Source organism: Ziziphus jujuba, chromosome 8 (assembly GCF_031755915.1).
Source record: "Ziziphus jujuba cultivar Dongzao chromosome 8, ASM3175591v1".
NCBI classification, from domain to species: domain Eukaryota; kingdom Viridiplantae; phylum Streptophyta; class Magnoliopsida; order Rosales; family Rhamnaceae; genus Ziziphus; species Ziziphus jujuba.
In genome coordinates this window covers 10,986,350-11,005,848 of record NC_083386.1, presented here as the reverse complement: position 1 = coordinate 11,005,848, position 19,499 = coordinate 10,986,350, and the positions used below count along the sequence as shown (strand labels likewise).

The 19,499-nt window shown below is 37.4% G+C and overlaps 2 protein-coding genes across 4 annotated transcripts; one reads left to right on the top strand and one right to left on the bottom strand.

The window, feature by feature from the left end:
* Nucleotides 1–714: 714 nt before the first annotated feature.
* LOC107413205 (serine/threonine-protein phosphatase PP1 isozyme 2) lies at nt 715–10,082 on the bottom strand. Its single transcript, XM_016021095.4, has 5 exons — nt 9,749–10,082; nt 9,228–9,462; nt 7,529–8,088; nt 7,232–7,434; nt 715–1,055 (listed from the first exon to the last, which is right to left on the bottom strand). Exons 1-5 carry the CDS (start codon nt 9,977–9,979, stop codon nt 1,043–1,045), a joined length of 1,242 nt encoding a protein of 413 aa, XP_015876581.3. The 5' UTR covers nt 9,980–10,082; the 3' UTR covers nt 715–1,042.
* A 2,679-nt stretch (nt 10,083–12,761) lies between these two features.
* LOC107413216 (U11/U12 small nuclear ribonucleoprotein 31 kDa protein) lies at nt 12,762–17,464 on the top strand. Of its 3 annotated transcripts, none has more exons than XR_009640376.1 (4): nt 12,762–13,028; nt 13,439–14,739; nt 15,799–15,914; nt 17,179–17,464. XR_009640376.1 is itself a non-coding variant. In XM_048469739.2 (3 exons), exon 2 carries the CDS (start codon nt 13,888–13,890, stop codon nt 14,695–14,697), a length of 810 nt encoding a protein of 269 aa, XP_048325696.2. In that variant the 5' UTR covers nt 12,762–13,028; nt 13,439–13,887; the 3' UTR covers nt 14,698–14,739; nt 15,799–16,179. The 3 variants fall into 3 exon arrangements, 1 of the variants encoding a protein (XP_048325696.2); XR_009640375.1 differs by lacking the exon at nt 17,179–17,464 and adding an exon at nt 16,262–17,156; XM_048469739.2 differs by lacking the exon at nt 17,179–17,464 and having other exon boundaries at nt 15,799–16,179.
* Nucleotides 17,465–19,499: the final 2,035 nt, after the last annotated feature.

Sequence of the window (19,499 nt, the reverse complement as noted above, 5' to 3'; positions counted from 1 at the left end):
TAATATTAAAATTCAGTCGCAATAGGAACAGTACTTCCTATGTAAATGTAAGAGTTCAAATACACCGATTTTCAATAGCAAACAAAAATATATATATATATATATATTAAAGTTGAAACTTATGCCATTTTTTTTTATTACAACTTTGAGAGTTATGTCATTCATATTTGATATTTATTTTTCCTTAATATTCTATTACATTATTCTCTTTGTTAAACACCTTTTACTTTTTTATCAAAAAAAAAATTCTTTGTAAACACCTAATGGCAAAACCACTACTTTCTTATATGAAAGTACAAAGTTTGAATCCCTTAATTTAATGTCAAAAACGAAATGGTATCACATTGATAATTGTACATAACCAAGGTCTATTAAACTCAGCCAAAATAGTGAAAATAGACATCTCTTTGCACAATGATCATCCAAAATTTTCAATTTCCACCAAAAAAGACAAAAAAACAAAATCATCCAAAATTTTCAAAAGAAGACAACTCTTTACAATTCAATTCTGAGTACAAGAGCTTAGTTTCAATTGTTTGGAAATTTTAAAAAATATATAAATATAGAAAAAATATTTATTTTAAAAAAAAAAAAGAAAGAAAATGTATACATTTTTAGGTATTTAAATTTCCATGGCAACCGCTGATTATTCTTTTATTCTTTTTTAACTTAATTTGTCCCCTTCCAACATACTATCTGATGCTAAGGAACTAAAAAGGGAAAGAAAAAAATGTATATTAATTTCTATAATTTAGATTAACTTGATTTTACAGTTCCCTATCCCAAGATTAAGAAGAAAAAAAATTACATTAATGTTCTGTAACAAAAAAGTGCCTACATTTATATATTTTCACGGTTACACATCAAATTTATTTTTTCAAAATTTAGATATCAAATGATGTATGAAAGATGTTTTTTTGGTGACTATTCACATGACAATGATTTCTTGTGTTCAAGCCCTAAGTTCTCAACTTTGGATTCTATCAGGCTGTGGCTAAAATATCTCCTCCCTCAATTTGTCATACAGCCAGAGTGAACGAAACTATGAATGAAGCCTGCATGAGGAGCAAAATATACGAAGGTGATTAAATCGGAGACTGAAACTTGCATGATTAAACTGCTAAATATACGAACCTGTAGACATTAAAAATGTTTAAAAAAAAAAAACAAAGAATGCAACCAGTTTATGTTTAATGCAAAAAAATGCAAATCCTTATATGCTTGAGGAACAAACAAAACTGATTGATCAATAGCATATTTATATACAACAAACTTTTCAGCAGCATGGGTTTTTATGATTCAGAAGGGTACATATTGTCACGGGCCTAACTTTTCCAACACTCCCGTGCGGCACTTAGCACCTCCCTTGCTAAGTAAGCCTTGCCCACAAGCTATGAAAATGCGGAAGCTAAGAGTGAGAGAGTAGGAAGTAGGAGAGTTTGAGAGAATATGGAGAATACTTGTATTGCTAGAATACTTGATGTGTTACAAATGAGAGACCAACCCTTTATATAGAGGGCTTGGCATGTAGGAAAGTTCTAGATATGGACACATGTCACCCATCTAGTTAGGGTTCTAGATTATTCTAGGGTTATGTACAAGATATTTACATGGAGCATTCTAGAGAGATTCTCATCTACATTAGTCTAGGTTTCTCTTGAATCCTCTAGAATATTCCGGACTTCTCATGGATCTTCATGGAGAGTGTAGAACCTTCCAGCCCAAACCTCAAGGTTTTCACCTCTTCTGGACGGGACGTGACACCCTCCCCCACCTAATCTCGCGACGCCCTCGTCGCGTCTTCTTCCTTGAACCTCCGAATGTGGTCTCTAAATTGCCATAAAGCGTCTTCATGTTCCCAACTAGCTTCACTATCCGGTAGGTTCTTCCACTTCACTAGGTATTCGGTATAGTTAGGCACCCCTCTACGTCGTATGACCCGATCTGCAAGTATAGCCTCTACGTCCTTATCAAACGAAGTCACAACCGCCGTAGGTGCCCTATTTGATTCCCCCCGACTAGGGTCTTCCATGTCTTGATGGTAAGGCTTCAAGACACTCACATGGAAAACAGGGTGAATCTTCAACTTAGGAGGAAGTTGTAGTTGATAGGAAACCTTACCCACCTTCCTCACAATGGGAAATGGTCCTTCATAGCGTCGAACCAACCCCTTGTGTACCTTCCGTAGGGCCTTGAATTGTTGGGGCAGTAGCTTCACCATGACCAACTCCCCTTCTTGGAATGCTACATGCCTTCTCTTAGTATCTGCCCACTTCTTCATCTTTTTAGATGCCTTGTCCAAATATGCTCTAGCCAAATCGGCTTGTTCCTCCCAGGACTTGGCAAACCTGTAGGCAGCGGGGCTTTTGCCTCCATAGCTTAAGGCTAGGGCATTAGGAGTCATTGGTTGTCTCCCCGTCACAATCTCGAATGGACTCCTATTAGTTGATTCACTCCGCTGTAGATTGTAGGAGAATTGGGCCACATCTAGCAACTTAGCCCAATCTCGTTGGTTGGCACTCACATAGTGCCTCAAGTAGAGCTCCAATAAGGCATTCGTGCGCTCCGTTTGCCCATCACTCTGTGGGTGGAAGCTAGTGGAGAAGTTTAAATCTGAACCAAGAAGTTTGAAGAGCTCGGTCCAAAACCTTCCAGTGAATCGAGGGTCCCGATCACTTACTATGTTGTTAGGTACTCCCCACAGCTTCACCACGTGCCTTAGAAATAGTCGGGCAGTCTCCTCTGCCGTGCAATCCGTAGGTGCAGGGATAAAGGTAGCATACTTGCTAAACCGATCCACTACAACGATAATGCTACCATAGCCCTCCGACTTAGGTAAACAAGTGATGAAGTCCATTGAGACACTCTCCCAAGGTCCGTCTGGAATGGGCAACGGATCTAGCAACCCTCCTTGTTGCTTTTGCTCTATCTTGTCTTGTTGGCACACAAGACATGTCCTCACGTAGACTTCCACATCGTCCCTCATATGGGGCCAATAGTATGTGGCTCCTATAAGGGCTAGGGTGCGTCGAGTGCCCGGGTGGCCGGCCCACTTGGTGTCATGGCACTCCTTAATCAATTCCTTTCTTAAATTCTCCTTCTTGGGCACATATATACGGTCCCCCGTAGTGTAAAGCAGGCCATCTCTTACCCAGAACCTCCTAGTCTTTCCCTCGTTGACTAGGGCCATGATGTTCTTGGCTATAGGGTCTTGTGGGAGTCCTTCCTTGATACGCTCCAGCAAGGTACACTCGAGCCGACTTATGGATGCAAGTTCGGCCTTCCTGCTAAGTGCGTCTGCCACCACATTCCCCTTCCCCGGCTTGTACTCCATCTTATAATGGAACTCCGCCAAGAAGTCTTGCCATCGAGCTTGCTTGGGGGTGAGTTTCTTTTGGGTTTGGAAATAACTAGTGGCAACATTATCCGTCATAATGGTGAAGAAGCTCCCTAAAAGGTAATGCCTCCACGTGCGCAGACAATGGATGACCGCCGTCATCTCCTTTTCTTGCACCGTGTAACGTCGTTCCGTGTCGTTGAGCTTCCTGCTTTCGAAAGCAATTGGGTGCCCATCTTGCATTAGCACTCCACCGATGGCAAAGTCCGATGCATCCGTATGCACTTCGAATGGCCTAGAGTGGTCGGGCAGGCACAACACCGGTTCCTCCGTGATTGCTTTCTTTAGGTCTTCGAAGGCTTGTTGGCACTTCTCCGTCCAACCCCAAGCTTGGTTCTTCTTCAACATGTTGGTCAATGGGGTAGCCCTCGTCGAGTATCCCTTGATAAACCGCCGGTAGTAGTTGACAAGGCCTAAGAAGGATCTTAATTCATGCACCTTGGTTGGTGGTTCCCACTTCTGTATGGCTTGTACCTTTGCTTGATCCATCATAAGTTTCCCATCCTTGATCTTGTGCCCCAAGAACATAACTTCTCTTTGTGCGAAGGAGCACTTCTCCAGCTTGATGTATAGCTCGTTATCTCGTAGTACTTGGAAGACTTGTCTAAGGTGTTGTAAGTGTTCTTCCATAGTATTGCTATATACGACAATATCATCCAAATATACTACTACGAAACGATCAAGATATGGGTGGAAGAGCTTATTCATCAAGGTGCAAAACGTTGCAGGAGCATTTGTCAAACCAAAAGGCATCACTACAAATTCATAGGAACCATACCTTGTAATGCATGTGGTCTTGGCCTCATCACCTTCCGCTATGCGCACTTGATAGTACCCGGAGCGAAGGTCAAGTTTGGTGAAGTACTTTGCCTGGCCAAGTTGATCGAAGAGATCCGCAATAAGAGGGATGGGATACTTGTTCTTGATGGTGATCTTGTTCAAAGCTCGATAGTCGATACACATCCGCAGCGACCCATCCTTCTTCTTTTGGAATAGCACCGGTGCACCATATGGAGCTTTCGAAGGCCTGATGTAACCCGCATCGACAAGGTCCTTGAGTTGCCTCCTAAGCTCTTCTAATTCTGGTGGTGCCATGCGATAGGGGCCCATGGCGGGTGGCTTAGACCCCGGCTCCAGCTCGATCTTATGGTCTACCTCCCTCCTAGGTGGTAGTTTCTTGGGCAGCTCCTTGGGCATCACGTCCTTGAACTCTTCCAGCACTGTTTGCACTTCGGGAGATATTAGGACGTCCTTATGGCCATCAAGCTCTTGAACAACAGCTAGATAGCTTTGTTCCTTCTTTTTAATGCCCTTCTTAAATTGCATGGCCGACAAAGCTTTGGCCTCCATCTTGCTAGCCCTTTCCGTAGGCACCATGCAAGTCATCCCTCCATCCATGATGCACATAGAGTTTGCAAATGGAAGGGGGAAGGCCTTTACTTGGTCTAGGAACTCCATGCCTAGAACGACCTTGAAGTCATCCATGGGAACTACCGATAAGTTTAATTGGCCTACCCATTCTCCAATGGTGGCTTGTACACCTCTAGCAACCCCATGGATGAGCTTTGCAGCCGAGTTAACCGCCTTCATTGATCCACCCTCTTTCAAGGGTTTAACGCCAAGTCGTCGTGCCTCTTCTGCCGACAGGAAGTTATGCGTAGCCCCCGTGTCCACCAATGCTTTGGTGAGCACTCCATTGATCTTTGCTTCTACAAACATTAGGCCACCCTTCTTTGAATCCTTAGGAGTGGCTTTGATGGCATTCAACAATTGTATGGAGCCCATGTTGGCCTCTTCCTCTTGTCTCTCCTCGTATTGGGTAGTCATGGCATTCAAAGCCTTCCTTTTCGGACAATCCCTAACCCAATGCGGTCCATCACACAAGAAACAAGAGTTTTTAGGTTTGGAAGCATCCTTACCTTCTCTAGGCGGCTTCCATTTCGAGCTTTGAGGTTTGTGTGCACCTTCCTCTCTTTTGTGTTCTTTGGGCTTGCTTGATTCTCCCCCACCTTTTCCATGGTTGGTCTTCTTCTCCATTGGCTTCGAGGAGTCCCTTTGGATGGTGTAGTCGATAAAGCTTTCGGCATGTGCGATGGCACTAGCTAGATCTTGTACGCCACGCCTCTTCAACTCCGTCTTGGCCCAAGGTTGGAGACCATCCATGAAGTAGAAAAGGGAGTCTTTATCTGATAGGTCTGGGATCTCCAACACCAAGTTGGTGAACTCCTTGATGTATTCCCGGATGTGGCTTCCTTGCTTGAGTCGTCGAAGGCGACTCCTTGCCTCATCTTCGGCATTCTCCGGATAGAATTGCCTTTTGAGATCCTTTTTAAAATCATCAAAAGTATGGAAAGTGCACGTACCTCGCTCAATGTCGCTATGCCTCCTTCTCCACCATAACATTGCTGTGTCGCTAAGGTAGAGAGTGGCAGTCCTTATCTTTGAAGCATCGTCCGCAATGCCCATTGCTTCAAAGTATTGCTCCAAGCCCCAAAGGAAATTCTCGAGCTCCCTCGCATTCCTTGCCCCGGAGTAGGACTTGGGCTTTGGCACATCGATACGTGGCCCCTCGCGTATGGTGGTCGTCCCCGACGTCACCGCCCTCTTGCAAAGAGCCCAATCACCCCGCATATCCTCCATTTGGGTGCGGATAGCATCCAATTCTCTCTCCAACATTGCACGAAGGTCTGCTACCTCCCCCATGCATTGGTCGCGTGTCGCGCGGAGCTCCCTCCTTAAGGCATCATCCAGCCCATTGAGTAACCCCCTCACGGCTTGATTGATGGCAATGTCCTCCGACTCTAGCCCATCTAGGCGACCCTCCAGCGCCTCAAACCGTTCCTGTACTCGGGATGCATGTTCCTCCAAGCGCAACTCTACGCCCATCATCACATCCTTGGACTTGGACTTGTGCCTCTGCTTCCCCGCATTGGGGTTGCGTTGCTCTTCACGACCTCGCACCTCGATAGCTCCCTCCACATTGATGGTAACATCCGAGCTAGCCATCTTGCCTACTTCCACGTTACACCAACGATATGCTTGAGCAGCAATTGGCTCTGATACCAACTGTCACGGGCCTAACTTTTCCAACACTCCCGTGCGGCACTTAGCACCTCCCTTGCTAAGTAAGCCTTGCCCACAAGCTATGAAAATGCGGAAGCTAAGAGTGAGAGAGTAGGAAGTAGGAGAGTTTGAGAGAATATGGAGAATACTTGTATTGCTAGAATACTTGATGTGTTACAAATGAGAGACCAACCCTTTATATAGAGGGCTTGGCATGTAGGAAAGTTCTAGATATGGACACATGTCACCCATCTAGTTAGGGTTCTAGATTATTCTAGGGTTATGTACAAGATATTTACATGGAGCATTCTAGAGAGATTCTCATCTACATTAGTCTAGGTTTCTCTTGAATCCTCTAGAATATTCCGGACTTCTCATGGATCTTCATGGAGAGTGTAGAACCTTCCAGCCCAAACCTCAAGGTTTTCACCTCTTCTGGACGGGACGTGACAATATGCTTAGCAATAGGGCAGAGGAGAATTTTGACAATCCATTGTCTTAGAAATGCTAAACAATACAAGTAATTCTAATATGCCTTCATTCTAGAGAAAAGAAGTAAATAAAGGAGCAAATAGCTTCATGAATAAATTACCACCAAAAAAATAAAAAATAAAAAAAAGACGAAAAATAAAAACATTTAATATGAGATACAAGTTAAAAACTGAGAGAAGATGCTACAAGAGCTGACAAGGACACATCTACAACAAGACACCTACATTTTCATTGATAAACGAAATTAACAAAATTAAGCAGCAAAAAATATTTTCCAACCTTGGATAACCAGGCAAACAACCAATTCCTGTTGACTGAACTTGGATTTTATCTGCCGGCTTAAAAATCAGAAAAGAACACAACAGGTCTTCATCAACCGACATCAATGCACCGGCATTATCAAATTCATCATGGTGGCAAGGAGCCGAAAATATTGATACAAGTTGCCTGTCAGCAAAGAACTCATACCCATCCTCCACAACCTAGACCATAGCATTTATTTTAGTATCCAAAATCCTTAAAATTTGACTTTTGAGTGTATAATAAGACAACACTAGAGAAAAAAGAAAAGTAAACCTGATGGCTACGACAAATAAGGTCCAAACCATGCTTCATTAAGAATTCTGCCACCTTATCAGGACCAAAGGTATATGAAAATCCTCTATCATTCATTCCCCATCCCTTAACATCTCTATCAGGATCCGACCAAAGCAAATCACACAGCAAACCAATGTCAGGAACATCAGTTGGACGAGCTAGGTTCCTAATTTGATCTAAGTTAGCCAGATCAGGAGAGAGACCCCCATGCACGCATAAAATTTTGTCATCTATAAGAGCTGCCACAGGAAGGCAGTTAAAACAGTCCACAAATGTTTTCCAAAGTCTCACATTAAATCGCCTCTTACACTCATCATAAAATCCGTATATCCGATTTATAGAAGCACACTCATGATTTCCTCTAAGAAGGAAAAAGTTCTCTGGAAACTTAATTTTATAGGCAAGCAATAGGCATACCGTTTCTATACTCTGCTTGCCATAATCAACATAATTTCCTAAAAATAGATAATTGGATTTTGGCGGAAAACCCACATGCTCAAAAATTCTCAACAAATCACTGTATTGCCCATGGATGTCACCTAAGAAAACAAAGAAAGAATCACAAGAAGCAGAGGAAAAAAACCAATTGTCATCTCAATCAAATATGCCTTGAATGAGCTACTCAAATATGTTCCATTGTCTAAGCTTACTTAAATCTTCTACATATAAATAAGATATTATCATTGTTTTCAAACAACTTAACATATGAAAATGCTCATCAAGGAGAACAAAAAAAAAAAAAGAAAAAAAAAAAAGAAAAAAAAGAAGGGTTTGACAAGGAAATACAGACAAAATAAGATACACACATTCTTTAGAAATTAAATGTAACAAAGTAACAGAGAGGATGTTTGATCATGTCTTATGCAGAAAAAAAAAAAAAATGCAAAAACAAAACACAGCGAACAAAAAACAAAAGCAACAGAAGTTCTCTAGAGCTATTGTTAGCTTACGCGAACTCAAGGAACACAAAGCATCAGCAACAAGCCAGAATTCATTTTGACCTGCATGCTTTAACCATATCTCCATCCAATCCAACACTTTAGAAGTACAAATACTGTTTAATAACAACATAATTAAATTGGCAAAAGATCTTTAAGACAAACTAGGACATAAGATTTTAAAGTATTCATTTCTTCCACAATTTTGCATTCAAGCATAGCGTGCAATGGGATGCATAATCATGCTGATGGTAAGAAACAAGAAAAATCCAACAGCAAAAGCCATGTAACTTGCAGAGTGCATGCACTACTTTTAGTGTCAATGACCACCAAAATTTGGATATGACAAAGAATTTTTAACAAGAAACCAGAACCAGTTCAAAAATCATCAGAACATTTAGAGGAAAAAAAAAAATTATATATATATTTTTTTCATAGTATATCTTTTGTAACAAGGTCAAATTCATAAACTATCACAAGTAGCTCAGTAACTCCAAAAGAAAATGAATTTAAATAGAATGTTAATCACACTGAAGCAACACCCTATTTTGGCAGAAGTTGTATATATGAGAGAGAAATAATCCATTGGACGACTAGACATTAATTTCTCTAACCAATCAGAGAGCTGGGGGGAAATAGCAACATGAGTGACTGAGAAGGAAAATTAATAAAACATTTTCAAGCTTTGATAAGTTTGTACTTACATTTGTGCATACAACATATTCATGTAAATAGCTTACCGCAAATTTTGATAGGGCTTTCGAGCTCAAGCAAAATAGGCTGCCGAAGGAAGATCTCTCTGGAAACATAACAGAGATACCTTATCTCTGACTCACTCAATTGGACCATCTCGCAACGCCTTGTTGGTTGGGACTTTGTTGTGAGCTTTGTGATTATATCATCCAGTGGGGTTGGGTCCGAACTTCCCTGCCTTTGTGATTCCGCTACGTTGGATGTGGCAACACTCTTTAACGGCTGATATTCAACAAAGCATAATAAGCAGGAATAGAAGTATTTCCCATCTTCAAAATGCAAATATGGTTTTTATACCAGTACCAAAAAAAGAACAATTCAACTAACGTATAACAAAGAAATTGAATGGAAATCCTTAGCCGGCTGTTTACCATATCTTTTTTCAAATCTTGGCATTACAAATAACAAGAAATTTTTTTTTTTTTTCTCTCTTCAATAAAAAGAAAGTATTAACTACACAATAGTTACATTACAAGCAGAATGTATATTAAAAAAGGGTTGGACTTACCTCCTTTGAAGTTGAAGCAGTCCCAAGCCTTGGGAGGCAAGGAATATTCTTACCATCCCCGCTAGGCTGATCACTTGAGGCCGTACTCGTCTTTGGCAATAAAGATAGATCTTCAAACGGCTTACCCAAGCCATCAACCACCGCCACCGCCGCTGCAGGTGCAGGTGCATCCACACTAACATGCTTCACAAATTTAGTTCGTCTCACCTTGTTTCGAATTCCACCACCCATTGCCAAAAAAAGCTCAAAAGATATTTTTGTTTTCCCTTTCTTTTTTAGTTCACAATTTCAAACCAAAACCTGAAAACCATTATAAAGCCAACCCAATTCAGAAGCTGAAGTATGACTTTCGAATTTAATGGAAAAAGGGTGAAAAACTTGCGTATAATTTCAAATTCCATTGATCAGTTACAACAATTTTGAAAAAATATAACAAAATTTTTAAAAAAAAAAGTTACTAAAAAACACTTCGAAATTTTAAGCATTCACGACGATCTAACAAATTTTTTTTTTTCTTTCTCACCCTTCTTTCCATTTCAGTATTCCAGTCTACAAGCACTAGAAAGAATAACTCTGCGAGATTAATAAGTGCAAAAAAAAAAAAAAAAAAAGAGACTCACCCAACTATCGCAAATGAATTGTGTCAACTCTGACAAACCAAAGCTACTATAAGGTGGTCGTGTAAGCAGAAAAGTCAACCAGGTTCATGTTCTTACGTGGTTGCCCTTTGAACGGGTCGTGTTGTGCATTATTTATTTATTATTATTTTTTACTGTAAATGGTGAGTTTCTCCATTACAAATTGCATTTTAATCTTTTTTTTTTTTTTTTTTTGGGTATTTTGCACCTGAACTAGTCATAAAGTCGCACTAGTCGCCATTAATTATTCTGTTAAATTATTTAACAGACTTGAACACGTGGCACTAATTTATGGGTATAGATGTCTTTTTACACTCGTTGACCCTCCTCCTTGATTTGACCGGTGTCCTTTCTTGTTTCCAAGGATTTTTAACCACTTCACGGTTTCCCCTGAACCTTCAACATAGTATTTGACCTGCCTGGTTTCTGACCCACATTGTAAGCAAAAACTTCCGCTGTTGCCGGCTAGGTACTGCCCGAAATTGATCGGCCGATGCTCTTGAACATGTCTTTGTAGAACCGATCATCCCCAATGCATAGCACAAAATCTGGTGTTTTCCCCTTCATCGCTCACTCCCTGCAATTTATTTACCCACTAAAATTTTATGGGAAAATCTTCTCTTTTTTTACTCCTAATTATGGAGATGAAATTTGGAAGATTGATGACCTGGGTTTCAAATCAAGAATGTATTTACCCATTTTAATGCTAATACTACCAAAGCCTTGCTCTGAGGAACCATTTGCTAGAGAATATTTTGCTCTGCCACTCAAAGTGAAAACTGTGTTCTTTGAGTCACCGCACAAGCGATTCAACAAGGAAATAATCTTTTGCTACAGAGGCAGTGTAATCAAAGGAAAGCATAAAACAAATTTTAGATGAATAAAATATTTTTCGGATCGTATTTATCTTTTGCTCCATTGAACATTCTTCTTAACCTTCTTCAATTTGTTTTCTTTTTTCATTTTTATCTCATCATTTCACTTGTGTACCACGGCGGTACCAGGTCACCTGGTACCACTCCAAGTGAAGTGATACTATGACATGTATAAACAATTTGTCACATCATTATTACAGTAAGCTCACCTTTTCAATTTAATTTTTTATTTATTGAAAAGGTAGGTATTTTGAAGTTAACCTTATTTTTGTTTTTGGTTTTTGTGCTGCCCAGAGCTTAAAAATGACAAAACAAATAATTCAATTTCTTTTTTATGTGAAACTTTAAAATACCACGTGGGATTATAATTTTTTTTTATATTTAAAGAATTATCACTCTATATAATAAATTATCCATTAATTTTAAAATCAAATTTTTTATGAAAAAAAAAATATTAAATTTTATAATACATGAGAGAACTAATTCACTAAAACCCACATTAGTTTTTAGAAAATACCATTTAAATAATTAACAATTTAGAAGGAGACGGAGGAGGAGATGGAGAAGAAGTTGCAATATCATTCGCCAGACAATTTTGGAGTGACCTAATAGGGTACACCTCAAGCCAAACATAAGGAATTACAAGAGAATATTTAGCTAAATAGTCAGCCATATTGTTTGCAGTTGTTGAATTGAAATTGCAGCTAAAATCTCTATGGTTCTAAAATAATAGGAGGTGGCTTTAAGCTTTTGTTCACTTTTCTGGAAATGGAGAAGCCACGGTTGAAGACCAAAAAGAGGAAGAAAGGTCTATGGGGCAGCACAAAAACCAAAAACAAGGTTCAAAATACTTACCTTTTCAATAAATAAAAAATTAAATTAGAAAGATAAGCTTATGATGATAGGAATCTGGTAAATTATTTACACATGTCATGATATCGCTTGGAGTGGTACCGGCTGACCTGGTACCACCGTCGTACACAAGTTTTCGGGTCGTGTTGCGCATTGTTTATTTATTAGTGTTTACGGTAAACGAGGTGGCACAAGGAATATTAACTCTTATATTGCATTTTAAATAATTTTTTTCTAACATTTTATATTGAAATAATCATAAACTTACCCCCTATTAAATATTCTGTTAAAATATTTAACAGACTTTATATACGTGTATAGATGTCTTTTTACACCCGTTAACACTCCCATCATTTCACCTGTGGCCTTTCATGTTTCCAAGGATTTTTAGCAACTTCACCGTTTCCCCTGAACCTTCAACATGGTATTTGGCATGCCTGGTTTCTGATCCACAGTGTAAGCAAATATTTCCGCCGTTGCCGGCAAGGTCCTGCAGGAAATTGATCGGCCGATGCTCTTAAACATGTCTTCATCGAACCTATCATTCCCAATGCATAGCACAAAATCTGGTGTTTTCCCCTTCATCGCTCACTCCCTGCAATTTATTTACCCACAAAAATTTATGGGAAAACCTTTTTTTTTTTTTTTTCTTCTGATGAAATTTGGGAGATTGATTACCTGGGGTTTAACTTCAACAATGTATTTACCCATTTTAATTCTAATTCTACGATAACCTTGCTCTGAGGCAATACCCAAATTCTCACACAAAGTGAACCATTTGCTAAGAGAATTTTTTCCTCTGCCACTCACAATGAAAACTGTGTTCTTCGGGTCACCGCGCAAGCAATTCAACAAGGAAATAATCTTTTGCTCCAGAGGCAGTGTAATCAAAGGAAAGCATAAAACAAATTTTAGGTGAGTGAAATATTTATCGGGTCGTATTTATCTTTTGCTCCATTGAACATTCTTCTTAATCTTCTTCAATTGGTTTTCTTTTTTCATTTTTATCTTATCCAACAACTTGTGAGTTCCTCATATACTTCAATCTCTGGGTGGGCTTCTGAACTTTCAAAAATTGTTTTTTGTTTTTTGCATGGTATTTATAAATCTGCATTCATTTTTCTTTGTTTTTGCCAATTTCAAAGGAAAAAAATCTATAACTCACATGGTGGCTCATTGGCTTTCTTCTTGAAAATCTTTAGCGACCATGGCAGCCACTTCTTTTTGCGAAAATTGAGAATGCGTACTTTTTTTTTTTTTCTGTTAATAGGAGTTTTTTTCCAACTGGAAATTTTTGTTTTAGCATTTTTTTTTTTTTTTTGCAGATAAGTTCTGCATAATTTTGAGAAAAGGGATAGAAAGCCATGGTATAGAATTGTTCCAGAAGGGAAAAAAGAAAAAGAAAAAGGAAAGCTTCCTTAAATTCAATCCCAAAGCCATGACTCTGAATCCCAAACCGAAATTCATGTCCCAGAACCTCTTGCTGTAATGTTCATCACAAGTCCCCTGGAGGTCTAGATCGATCGAAACTCAAACCGAGAAGGGAACAGAGAGGTGGGAGAGTTGGAGAGATTGAGGGATGAGTGTGAAAAGACTTCAATTGCCCTTTGTGTTAAAATTATGTGATAATTTTATTTTTTTTTTGGTAGAAAAAATTATTTAAAATACACAGTGCAAAAAATAAATTATAAGGTTCTGGTGACAAAATTAGGATTATACCGACTGTTTAAGTACTACGGTTCAAAGTTCAAACGCACCAAGATCTTCATCAACTATGGTGAGAAAGAAGACCAAAAACAAGAAAGATTCTGACAACAATTCCGACTCCGACGACGATACCTTCTACTACCGCTATTCCTCTGCCCCTGCTCCTCCTTCTTTTTCCGCTGCTCAATCCCCTCGTCAGAAGAACCCGACCACCACCACTACCTCCATCATCAATGGCGGCTCAAGCTCTTCTTCTTCCTTAGCCCCATCCAAATCAACCATCTACGTCTCCAACCTCGATTACTCCCTCACCAACTCCGACCTCCACACCCTCTTCTCCACCTTCGGCAAGATCGCACGCGTCACCATCCTCAAGCACCGCGACACGCGCCTCAGCCGCGGAGTCGCCTTCATCCAGTTCGTCTCCCGAAACGATGCCGCTTCCGCGGCACGCCAGATGCACGGGAAGATCCTTAACGGCCGTAAGCTCGCCGCCTCCATCGCCGCCGATAACGGCAGAGCGCCGGAGTTCATACGGAAGAGGGTTTACAGGGACAAGAGCCGGTGCTACGAGTGCGGAGTGGAAGGGCACTTGTCGTACGAGTGTCCTAAGAACCAGCTTGGCCCCAGGGAGCGTCCGGTTCCCAAGAGAGGGAGGAAGGGTGGTTGGAGTGGTGGTGGCAAGAAGGAGGATGAGGGTGAGGATTTGGTGGATGATGGCGGGGAAGGTTTTGAGGATGATAATTGGGCTTCGGTGGTGGATGGCGGTGCCAATGAGAGGTTGTTGAAGGGGAGTGATAATGGTGTTATGGAGGAGAGGAAGAAGATGAAGAAAGCTAGCTATTTCAGTGATGAGAGTGATGGTGACGAGGAATAAATTGCTCTCAAATTGGGGATAATTTGAAGTGGGCTTTTGAAGGTATGGAATTTTATTCTTCTTCTGATTTTGTATTGTTTATAAAGTTCTTTTTTTTATTTTTTATAGCTTGTTGGGATGTTAGAGAATGATATATTTCGCCTATGATTAAGCTCTGCTACATTAATTTAGTTGATAGTTTACAAGCTCTTTGGATTAAGAGGGTATTAGTCACTTGCAATAGACAAAATGGAGTACTTGTTCCACTTGAAGGTTATGAAAGAATCAATTTCTCGTGGCTTTTACAAGTTGCTTGGATACAGGAATATCATGATCAAATAGTTTTTCTGATTTTGTATTTTATGACATTTAGATCCATCTAAAGAGATTGAAAAACAAAACAATAATGTGCTCGGTTATAACTTAAGGGTATATATTTCATTAAATGGTTGTTTAAATTTATTTTGAGGTGCTTGACAACGCTCCCATCTTAGCCTTCCTTCCTCTTTTCCTTCCTGTATAGGAAGAGGATTGGCATGGTTTTTCCTTAGGTGACAGGGTTTGTCTCATTTTCTGGTTTTAGCATGCAGGCCGGAGTTTTTGTAGCTTTTTTTGGTTCAGGGATGGTCAGAAGTTGTCTTATTTTGTATTTCATCCATTCTAGGAACCATCTAAGCAATGGTTGAGTTGGTTTTTGTTTCACCTCTTAAGTTGTAGGTCATCCTAGAGGGATACACATACATAACATACTCAAAAGTTTGGTTATAGTATATGGATTTTTGTGAATTCTATTATAATTTATCTGCTAGTTTCTCCTTTTTAGTTTCAAAGCTTAGAATATAGAGGACTCATGTAATTTCTTGATGGCGTTGGTGGTTGGGCAAGATATATTGATATCTAATAATAAGCTTATGAAATGCACATATGCCTTTTTCCTTTTTACCTGATAAAATTATTTAGATGATTTCAGCAAAATAATTTTTTTACCGGTTTAATTTCCATGAATTTTATTTTCAACATCTGCAAGGTCAGCTGACTTGAATTCCTGAGCTGGTCAATAGGGCCATTGATTCGACCGTGCACGGTATTTGAAACTAATAATATTTGGATAAATGATTGCAGGGTGTTCTATATGTAAGTGGTCGTTACCGCTTCTCAAAAGTTGTATTGGTTTCGAACTAGTCACCAGGGAAAGGTGCCAGCATGTTCTCCAAGACACAAGAAATGTGCAACTCGTGGTAAAACTGTCTAATCTTAGAATATTAACTTTTCCGACATCCCACATAGTTTTTTTTTTTTTTTTTTTTTTTTTTTTTCCTCCTCATTTGCAGAAGCAGTGCATTCTTTCCCTTTGCTCTTTCCTATTTCTTAGATCAACTAGGAACGGTGCATGTGAGATATCTAATTATATTTTAACATATAAAAAGGCAAATGCTCTTTATGGGTGAATGTATATGGCTATCCAATTTCTAACTAATCTGAGGTTAGGAATCTCAGATGACATTTGGTGGCATTCATTTGAAGGAAAGGGATAATAAGTATAGGGAAACAGTGTAGTTTTGATGTTCCTTTGTTGCCATTTCAGCTTCCATGGGTGGAATTAGGAACTGAAGTCAGTCGTCCAATGTGCCATAGATGTGAAATTAGGAAAATGATCTGTTAATTCTAAGTTTAATTGGTGATCTTATGGGCCAATATGAAAGTTATTTTTTGGCCTGTTGAAGGATAAAGAAGGTTGATTTTTGAAAGTCTAGGCTTTGGTTTTGCAGTAAGAGTAAAATATTTGTTCAAATCTGGATAATAGAAGCCAACCATTTCATAGTAACGTCTAATGATGTTAAGCTTAATGGTAAAATTATGAAATAGACGTCTAATGATGCTTGGAGATCTAGGTGCCGATTCTTAGATTTTAGGAAATCTAGTTTTGTTTGGAGACTTAAAACTCATCTAGTCCTTGTCGGTAGGAGGAAATCAGAAGCCATGCGATGCCAAGGCTTATATTAGTGTTGGCATGGAGTTAAGCTTTAATGCAGTCATTTGGATGCTGAACTTGGCTGGTCTATTTACTTTTTTGAGTCATGATAATTTTTCTTACTTCTGATTCAGGCCAGAAAAATTCTAATGGAAAAGAAAATGAATAACAAATGAAAAGGGAACTAAATTGAACTCAATGCAAAACTAATATTCATATTTCAATCACCTCCTAAAACAATGATGCACCCAAGATGGAGGTTGATGGACCAGGCTGAAAAGCCAAATAGAGAAAAGGTAAAAGGGACAGACATTTATTTTCCAAGAAAGCTAAAAATTTTAAAACTCTGTAGTTTTATTATCATTGTTAAAACAACGTGAACTAAAATACCGTCCACACGAAAAAAAAAAAAAAACCTACTAAAATGCATTTGTTCTTTTTCTTTACAAACTTTACCCTAGTGTCAATTTAATCCCTTTTCCTTTTTCTTGCAAGTTACTAAAACAACATTATTCATATACATATTACAGCATGCAGGGGCGCATAACATTCATTCTTTTTATGTACTTATATTTATGTTTTTTTGTTGGAATGCATAGTATTTATTTTTATATCATCTTGAGTGTACTTCGAATTGGACATTGTATTTATATTTATGTTTGACCTTGTTAATTAATTTTTTTCTTGTATTTCAAAAATTGATAAGGGGATACTCTTTTTTTTTTTTTCTCATAGAATAAAAAGATTATTTTGGTAGAAAAATATGTAGATATTAATGTAGATTTGTTATATATATATATATATATAGTCGATATATGACTCTTTCTCTCTCTTTTTTTTTTTTTTTTTTTTAATAGGAAAGTCAATATTTGTTTTTTGGGAGAATGTCCAGGAATGTCTGTACCTTTCGAATTAATTGGAATGGAATTTTTTTGAACAAAAACATAAAGATAAGTTTACCAATTATTCTAATTGGAATGAAAATCTTATGAATAAAAAAATAAAGATATGTTTACCAATTATTAACAGAAAGATATGTGCCGTATTAATCTAGTTAAAAGTACTTAAATTACAACAAGCATTCCTTTTGTTTTAATCCACATTACAAATGATATATAGAAATTACTAAGCAATTGCAAAATTTGTTACTGTAACTTTCTTTTTTTTTTTTTTCATAAATCTATTATAATTAGGTACTTGTTAATTTATGTTTATCATTCACGTAATGGTGATATAAACTTTTATATGTATATACATAAATATATATATATATATATATATAATTTTTTTTTTTTTGATATTCAAAATATGAATTGTTTTATTTATTTAGTGGATTTATAATAATAAAAATAATAATATAATAGCGACACTTATTCATGCAACTTGTGTTATAAGGCTTGAACCTCGCCACCTTCCTTTAGATTCTTGGTTTAGCACTTGTACGCATCAAACCCCACTAGATGGCAGATTCAACATGCGCCCCTCCTGATTTTCATTTTTACTTATAAAGGTTATTTTAATTTCCTTTTTATTACAGAAGTTGCCTCAATTAATTAGTTTTCCATAATTTATTTTCATTTTCTTTTCTTTTTTTTTTTCTGGTTATGCTAAAAAATATTTAATAATTAATTTATTATATAAGTGTTTTTAAGTTATATCTTTTTGTTAATTTTATATCTTAATTGCTAATGTTTTTTAGATTTTGTTAATTCTATATAATTTTATTTTGCTTCAAAAAGCATAATTTTTATTTTGCCACTGCCACTACTCTTTGGTATTGGTAACCAAATTCACTTCTAAAATCATTGAAACAAGATTCATTTATCTAAAAACAAATTTGGATAAATTAATTTAGTCATGTGTTTATATTAATTAACAGAAATGATTATAATTATATTATATAAAATTATTTATTTATTCTTAAATCAATCAAATGATTTAAATTAGATAAATGCTCCCCGATTGGACTATTTTCACCATAAGACTAAAAAAGTTGGATAATTAATTATTTTTATTTTTATAAATATAAATATTATATATATAATTTTTTAAATCATATCAAATTAATATACATAAAAAGAAAATCAAATGAAACCCATGTTTACAAAATTATACACTGTCAACTGGCAACAATTGAGTGGTGAAAGCGTAAAAGCACCAAGTTTTTATTGTATTGTTTTTAACCGTTTTCCTTTCTCTGTTTTTTTTTTTTTTTTTTTTTTTTTTTTTAATTTTTAATTTTAATTATTATTTTTCTTGGAGGTATAGTTAATCATGATGACGATGATAGTAATAATAATAATAATATCAAATTGTTGTCTTTTATCAAAAAAAATATCAAACTGTCGTCATGCACATAAATATTTCACATAGAATGAGCGCGCTTAGCACAAGAGCTTTGCTGTTTATCCACACCCAAAAAAAAAAAGGAAAATAGAAAAAAAAAAATGAGCTTTGCTAATATGTCATGACAAATATTTTTCAACCTGAAAAGTAAAAAAGCTCTTAGGTTTTCTCACAAAACAAATTAAAAGCCAAAAAAGATTAAAAAAAAAAAAAATTAGAGTGGTGCTGCTTAATTTGGTTACCACAAAAAAAAAAAAAAAAAAAGGAAAAAAAAAGAAAGAAGGAAACTACCAAATAATAATTTGCAGTAAATATGTTCATCAAAATATTTACTATAATTTTTCGCCTATTTTATTTTCCGATTTTATGTAATGCATTATGCATGAATGCTATAACAATAGTAACGTTTAACTATTAGATGTGGCATTAAAATAACGTATTCTTAGCTCTGTAATTTCTTCTTCTTTGCCTTTTTGGTTCTTTTGCTTAGTTTTTGGATTGCACG